Consider the following 8,352-nt stretch of genomic DNA (forward strand, 5'->3'; position numbering starts at 1 on the left):
TGACATTCAGAGAATCACATGGAAGGTGCTGTTTGTTCCAAAAGAAATATTTTATGACTTACTTATTTGCTGCACGGAGAAAACACCCAGTCCCATCCCACTGGACACTGCAGCAGCTGATCCCTGTGTGTGGCATTTTCCACTGGAGAATTAACTGCTGCTCAACAATTAACAACTGGGCCACTTTCAGTAGTTAGTCTGCTTTATTCAAATGAGTTTACAGTGCAAATGCCTTAGTGCCAATAATAATAATATCATGTACAATATTTTTATAAGCCTATCAGACAAGTCGAATTAACCAATCAATAAGCTCTATTTTTCCAACATAATCATAAAGTTGATTTAAGCTACTGATACACTTACCACTCTAAATGACAAACATACTAAAAAACAAGTAACCATAGAAGTTGCCCCTTAGAAAGGGCAAGTTTGTTCTTAAAAAGAATTAATCAGTTTTTCAACCTCTGAGTTCTGTTCTTTCAGTGAGGAACAAAGGGCTTTTTTTTTTTTTGCCACAACAAAAAGTTAAGTAATTTAAATAAAGTTTTCCTTTAAATAATTTTTTGCAGTGGAATGTAGAAATCAAGCAGCATGGCTTACACTTCCAGATACTGAAGCATTAGCATACTAGTGCATTATGCTGAATATAAGTGTTCTTTAAAATATATTACTTCATATTTAACTAAATGTTACTTCTATTCAACAGAAGGTTGTGGCTACTGGACAGAACAGATAATTTCTTCAACAGCACAGCTGTAGTGAATTTTAAAAATGCAGTAATAAGATAACCCTGATGAAGGTTAAAACAGAAAGATAACTGATGATAATTTTGGTGCTGCATCAAGCTTTATGCAATATATAACTTTCTATCCAACTGCATGTTAATATCAACGTAAGAAACAGTAACTAAAGCAATAAATGAACATTTTGGCTTTCAGCAAAAGAGTTCCTCACTTTTGTAAGCTCAGACAGGTGCAGCAAGTTAACTGAAGTCTCTATTAGTAAGGACAAGAGGAGCCACTAAGGTCCAGAGATAGAGAAGCAGACAAACCCAGCTGGAGGTTATCTTCACCCACACGGCCGGCCACTTGCTTGTCATTGTCTTGAAATCTGCATCAGGGCTAAAAAAGAAAAGAAGTCAATTAGCAGATAGAGAAAGCACCTCCCACTGCTCCTTGCTAGCTCTCTATGAATCTGAAGTTCAGGCAATCATTTGGGACACTCCAGTGCAAAAGCCTTTGTGAGAACACAGCAAGACAACTAAACCAGCAGTTTCCTGGGGCTCCTTCACAGGCCTGTTGTTCTTGAGACCCAGTTGTCAAACCTGCTTGCCCGTGCTGATGTGCTGCTCTTCAAGGCAATACTTGCATGAACTGAGCAATAGACCCCTGATGGCTGCTCTCTAAGTGTATTTGCTGATTTATACCATGTGCCAGTCCTGGGGAAAGTGGTTGTGAGCTGCAGCAGCAGAGGGTATGTCCAAGTGTTTCCAACAGATGTAGGAAATGACATCTCTGATGCACAGCACATATGGCTGTCCCTGCACATCCTTCCCAGGGTGAAGAGCCAGCAACATCAGGCTGGCCTCTGACAAACTTCCCAGGAGGCCTCCTGGAGCCAGTTTCATGTGTATCCTTCCTGCTACTTGCTCATCTGAAGGATGGCAGCCCCACTGTGCCCTTGCAGTCCCCCAGGCCCACAGCTGCTGATTGTGCCTTCTTACACCTTCATTCAGTTACACAAAACTGAGAAGGCACAACTCTACAATGAGCTGGCACAGGGACAGCACTTAAAGGAGCTTGGCAGGATCAGCCTACAGGGCAGGAATCTCCTATCCACCTGGGAACACTGGCTGGCACATACAATCACATTCCATCTTGCTCCTACCTGTACCAGTTGGTGAGTGTCATCATGATGTAAAGAGAGGCAAGAAAGAGCATGAAGTGGAAGAAGGTGTAGCTGTACTGAACACCCTCCTTCTCGTTGTCCGTGACACGGCGCACGTCCCCCTCCTCCGCAGCCCCGCTCCCCGTCCCCAGGGTCTCCTCCAGGATGGCAGTGTCACTCCCAGACAGGGTCAGCTTGTTCACCTGGCTGTTACTGGAAGAGCGGATGCTGCAGTGGAACAAGAGAGCTGTGGTGAGAAACCCCTGTGACAGCTGACTCTGCTAATACAGCAGCAGAGCACACGGAATGTCTGCGAGCAGCAAACGGGATTTTTTTAAATCCATCTGGAAAAATAAGGGAACTCCTCAAAGAAAACTCTTCTCATCCAAGCTTCTGTTAACCTAAGTAAACAGCAATCCTAGTCCAGATCATAGAATTGCTTGGGCTGGAAGAGAGCTTAAAGATCTAGTTCCAACCCCCCTGCTGTGGGCAGGGATACCTTTCACTAGACCAGGTTGCTCAGAGCTCCATCTACCCTGGCCTTGAACAATTCCAGGGGTGGGCCATCCATAACTTCTCTGGACAACCTGTTCCAGGGCCTCACCACCATCACAGTGAAAAATTTCTTCCTATATATTTCCTTGTAGGAGTGGTGCTCCATCCCTTTAATCATCCTGTAACACATGTTCTGTTGTCTGGATTGGGGCTGATAAAGCCCCTCCTCATCCACAAAGCTGAACACAGCTTTATGGGCCTGAGACAGCAGCTGGAAGTGAATAAATGCAGGTACATTTTGCACTAGACCCAGGCTCTAACAAAAGAGGCAGACAAATCCCAACTGTATATCACTGGATAGCAGTGCAGCTCCTACCTGGAATACAAGAGGCAAAGGACAAAGATAACCAGTCCAACAACACTCTGGGCATCCCACCACTGCAGGGACTTGGGTGGAGCAGGAGTGGCAGGTGGGACAGTGGCATTGGCTGGAGCAGCTGTGGGTGCAGCTATCTGGGTGATGATGTTCAGCAAACTTGGGTTACAGTTTCTTTCTGAAAGGGATTTCAAGGCAGATTAGAGAAATGAGCTTTGCCAGCACTTAACTAAGAAAAGATGACAGGTAAGCTTGCAACTTCTCATTCCCTTTAACTGCTGATCTTTTCCGTTCTCCAGAGGCAGAAATGGCCTGGAACATTTTTCCTTCCTATGACCTGGGCAAGGGTGTAATAAATAAATAAAAATGTAAAATCAGAATGCCCTAACACTGGTTTATTCTCCTCACAAATACCCCAGTTTAGTTCTGCAAAATGGCAGTCTGATGGTTTCAGTAAGGTCAGCTTTCCAGCCTTGCTGAATTTTATCTAGACAGGTCAGCAATCCCCACACTGTGATCTGTAACAACCATCAGCAGCTTCTGCTTTCACACCAACACATGACTTGAGACTGTGTGTTGCTTACCAGGCTCGTTGGACATGGCTGCCCAGGTGAGGTACATGGTGTAGAGTGTGATGACAGAGGACTGGAGGAGCCCAGAGCGAGGCTGATGTTCCTGTTCCAAAACAGAAGAGCAAGCCAAGGTCAGAAGGGCAAGTTTTACCTGGGGTTGGATAGTTTTACCCTGCTGCCACGGAATCAGCAGTTACTAGCATGAAAAAACTTTGTTTTAGAAATGCATTGGGCTTTGCTCTATGCTCACAAGACTGGGAGAAACTCCTTAGTCATGTAACTTATGCAGGAAGCAACTCAAGTATGGAAGGAATAAGCAAACCAAATTGCTTTTCTGTGGCCAATACTCTGTTATGGATTCTCACTGAGCTAATCCCAGCTTTTTAACCAATGTTGTAGATGTCAATCTAGCATGTGACTTGAGCAATACCAGTTCAGAATCAAGTAACGTGCAAGTGTCCTCTTGCATTAAACAAGCTAATCCATAATTTCAAAGCCACAGTACTAAGCCAATAAATCTCCAGCTCATTTTGCTGCTCCCTAACAGGTTTCTCTGTTCTGCCAGAACCTTCACCACTACAAGCATGTCAGCAGCCCTCCACATGGAAACAAAGTCCAAAACTCTGTTAACTAAAAAAAGCCTCTCTTCAGAAAACATGTCACTACATAGTACATTGGTTTCAGAGCAAGGTATTTTTTTTTAAAGTTCCTAGCTAGCATAGCTATTGTAGCCACATTTTTAAGTTCTTATGTCTGACTGAATTGGTACTACATCATTTCCACTTCTGTGCTTTATATGTTAGAAGAAAATACCAGAGAAAAATAATACCTGAACTTTTGGAAGGATAGAAACGATGGAGACAGCAATGCACAGGATCATGTTAAAGCTTATGAAGAACTTGTTCTCAGTGCAGTCATCAGGCTTCGTGTAGAAAACGTAGAAGAGAACAACAAACACCAGGGACAAGGCGTAGAACAAGCTTGTACAGGACAGGAGAGCTGCAATTGTTACAACACAGTGCAGTTTTAACAGTACATCTGAAGTGATTCAGTGTCCAGCTACCACTGCAATCAGACAGTCCTCACTTGGCAGGCTGGGCCAGAAAACTAAAGTAGCACAATGCATTTTTATTAGGTATGGCTGAATTTCTGCTTGGGCTCACTAAGTGGTGTAGCTCAGAGGAAAGCCAGTGCTGCCATCAGGGGAGTAAGGCTTGCCTTTCAGCATCAGTTTTAATTAGTTTAACTGATGTCAAGCCACAGTGACAAAATGAGAGTACGTTTTGCACACTTCTCACGGGCATTTATCAGCCCTGAATTCCTCCTCCTATGCTAGAGGCCACCCGTTTTCATTTCCCTTCTGTTATGTTCTTTGTAAGAAGCTACAAAATGCTGTTGCAGCATTCTTAGCTGTGTGCAAACCACAACAATTAGCACTTTGTAATTAGTGGCCAGCTGGGGAGCACGTGCCAAGGCACACTTGGTGTGGCTCTGCAGCCACTGCCAGACACAACTGGGGACCACAGCAGGGGGGGTGGCAGAGTTTAGATTTGAAGAGAACCAGGCTCTGAGCTCTGCACTGGCACTGCAAACCAGGCAAGGGTGTTTATTAGCACTGCCAGACCTGCTGACCACAAGGCTAAAATATTCTGCATTTTATTGAACGAGAAAAAGGCAACTCTGCAGCTACTTATTCCATGTGTTTGCAGCAGTGACTCAAGGACACTGTGGGGTGTAAGTGTAGGTACATCTACAAACTCATAAGTGATGTTCTCAGAGCACTGGCCAGCAGAAACAAATCCTTCACAGGTTCAGATTCCTACCTGCATACCAACATTTAGCATTTCCCTCATCCATTCTATCAACCCAGCTCTCATTCCAGGAGTGAGCAAAGTCCACAAGAAGCACCAACTGGATAAGAATGAAGAAGAAGGCTCCAGAAACACCAATCCAAAACCAAGCTACAAAAGGGAGCAAGGAAAACAGGGTTAGCTTCCATCATTTGCATGTTACCTCAGTTTAAAAAATTAAAAGCCCCTCATTATACTGCAGACAAATAATGAAAAACTCTGAAACTGTATTTAAAAATGCAGATGCTGTTAATCACTCTGGCTCCCATCCTGCAGAAGTGTGCAAGGAGCCCCAGCTATTCAAGGCTGCAGCTGATCCTGGTCAAGCTGAGCATGGGAATGCTTAGCCCAGCATGTTTTCAGAATGAACACAACAGGTAACACACCATAAGTTTGTGTACATGAGTGCCATCATGCCACATTTCTTTAGGGGCCAACAACCCTTTAAAGTTGCTGTGATGTGAACAGACAGTAAAAGTTTCTCACACAGATTTTTCAGACTCTGGGGAAGTATTTAGCACTTGTCAGTGTTCTGAGCTGCCTCCAGTCTAGGTGGTGTCAGAAGACTCGGTCCAGTAATGACTATCTCATGGAGTACAAAATTATTAATACCCAAAACCTATGCAGGTGAAAAGAGACTGCTGATTGCCATAACTTCAGCTGGTCACTAAAATACTGGATGAACCAAGATACTCTAAGGAAGTTGGGCAGAAACTGCGTCTTCTGCAAGAGAATTTTCACTATTACAACTCTAGCCTGGTAAGTCTGTGAAAAGGTTTGAGTTTACTCATCAGAACCCACAGTGAGTATTAACTGTACCTCTTGTGAAAGGCCCTTCAGGGATGTAAAATGCTCCAACCATGATGGCCACAATGGCAGCTATTTTGAAGAACCAGAACCTTTAAAAGAAGACAGAAGTTGTAAATACTGGTCTTAATCTGTACACAGTAGTCATGTGCTACATGATCTGCAAGCAGCTTGGTCCTGCTCCAGCCAGGGATTTGGAGCACATGATCCTGTTGACCAGAGAGGTTGAGGCTGTGGAATCCCCACCCCTGGAGGTGTTCAAGGCCAGGCTGAGAAACTCTGTCTAGTGGAAAGTGTCCCTGGCCATGGTAGGGGTTTGGAATGAGATGAGATTTAAGGTCCCTTCCAACCTGATGCATTCTATGCTCCCCAAACATCCCTTTCCAATTAAATGACTCTATGATGATTAAGTCATCTAGCCCAGAACTAACCTACTTAAATCAGAAAATCGGGGATTGGAAATCAGGAAGCAGTTTCTGCTGGCTGAGTCAGACAGTGAGTGACCCAGTGAGTGCCACAGGCAATCTCACATCTCTGTGGAAACACAGAGGGGTGCCCAGAGCACTGCCCTTTTGGTTACCCCACCTCAGAGCAGGACACTCAATCAGTACACTGAACATCTGACATGAACAGGAAGCTTTTTGGGAGACCAAAGCACTACCCTGTGTTCAGCCCAAAAGAAACTCGAGGGTGTCAAGAACCAATCTGCCACCGTGTTCAGAAAGGAAACAGGAGTGGGGAATAACCTGGCAGCCCAGGCAGCTCACACACATACCCGTTGTGTATCGAGGCTCTGGGGTCGTTACTTGTTTTCACCTCTATCATGAGCAGGGAGAGCAGGAAGAAGAACACAGCCATGGCAAAGCTGACACGATAGACAGCTCTGTACCCCACAAACACATCGCAGCTGACAAACCCCTCCAGGTGGGGCATCCGGGTGTGAAGCCCCTCATCACAAAATCCAGGGATCTGGGGGAAGACACATTTAGTTGTGAGTTCACAGCTGCATTTCCAACTACCTTCTTTAAGCCCTGTAACAGGCAAGGCTTTCAGTCAACTGCCTGCTGGGAGATCTGAGAACAAAAGGCCTCGTGCTCAGACCTCATTATCATCTGGCTTTCCCCATGTCAGCACTTTTCATCCAGGAAGATTAAGATACCACAGCAGCAGGCCCCTTATAACAACTAACCCCCTCCAGGCTGGTCAGGTTTCAAAGATCAGGCACATACTAAAAAAGGCACATTCACTAAATTTGCTGTTTCAGCTAGAAGCCTCTTAACTCGGGGAACAAGGGCACTTGGGTGTTTGTGCCTCTCACATAACCCACTCCAAGTAAAGAAAATCAATAGCCACTGGCGCAATAATGGCTTTTCAAACAGTCAGAACGAGGTTTTACCCTCCCTACCTTTTTCAGCTGCTCTTCCATGCCTGGTGCCAGCATGATGCAGGCAAGCACAGTGCTGAGGAGGAGGAGGAAGGCATAGATAAGACGTGTCACTGTCGAATTCTTGCTGTTGGGACAACATCGGCACAGCAAACAGGAGGCACCGCTGCACAGACAGGGAATCTGAAGGGCAGAGACAGGAATAGTAAGGGCATTTCCCTCGCAGCTGACACCGGGGCGTCCGGCGACGCCCAGAGGAAAGCCCGAGCTCCATCTAGAGACACTCCACTCCCGGACCGCACCGATAAATCTCTAATCGGTGCTTCTGACGGACAGCGTGTTTGCGAACACCCGCAGATAACCCTGTTTGTCGCCCTGGGCTGCCCTTGGGTGGGCCCCGTCCACCATCGGCCCGGGGAAGGAGTGGGATCGCTCCAGCCGGGCGCCTCTCTGCCCGAGGGTCCGGGCCGCCCGGCATGGCGGTGGGGCGCCGATGGTGGCCAGGCCGCGGCCAGGGCACACAGGGCGGTCACGGTCACCCCCGCGGCCCCGCCGGAGGCACCGCTCCGGGCCGGCGCGCGCGCTCGCTGGGGTGTCGGGGAGGCTCGGGGTGGAAGGGGAAGGTTTGCGGGGGCAGGGGAGCCCAGCAGCCTCAGCCAGGGGCGAGGGAACAGACCCCCCAGCACGCCCCCATGGCGCCGGCCGCCGCAGCATTCGGCTTCGCCCACGACCCCGCCGGCCTGCAGGCGGCGGGAGCCACCGGAGAGCCCGCCCCGGCCGCTCGATTTGGCTGCCCGTCCGCTCCGAGGCGGCACTGCCCGCCAATGAGACGGTGGGACAGTGGCGAAGGGCGGGGGAGGGCAAATATTGTTTATCAACACTGCTTCCGCCTTCGCCAGCGGAGACGGGGCGCTGATTGGTCCAGAGGCCGGGAGCGGGCGGTTCCTCCTCCAAGGCAGCCAATGATCGGGGCTGCCAATC

General features: G+C 47.5%; 1 protein-coding gene across 1 annotated transcript; it reads right to left on the reverse strand.

Annotated features, from left to right (window-relative positions):
- Positions 1–184: 184 nt before the first annotated feature.
- Positions 185–7,558, reverse strand: SERINC3 (serine incorporator 3). Its single transcript, XM_018073923.3, has 9 exons — positions 7,393–7,558; positions 6,763–6,956; positions 6,000–6,079; positions 5,154–5,291; positions 4,160–4,329; positions 3,343–3,433; positions 2,759–2,936; positions 1,888–2,115; positions 185–1,121 (listed from the first exon to the last, which is right to left on the reverse strand). Exons 1-9 carry the CDS (start codon positions 7,426–7,428, stop codon positions 983–985), a joined length of 1,254 nt encoding a protein of 417 aa, XP_017929412.1. The 5' UTR covers positions 7,429–7,558; the 3' UTR covers positions 185–982.
- Positions 7,559–8,352: the final 794 nt, after the last annotated feature.

Source organism: Manacus vitellinus, unplaced genomic scaffold (genome assembly GCF_001715985.3).
Source record: "Manacus vitellinus isolate BGI_N305 unplaced genomic scaffold, ASM171598v3 scaffold_26_pilon, whole genome shotgun sequence".
NCBI classification, from domain to species: Eukaryota; Metazoa; Chordata; class Aves; order Passeriformes; family Pipridae; genus Manacus; species Manacus vitellinus.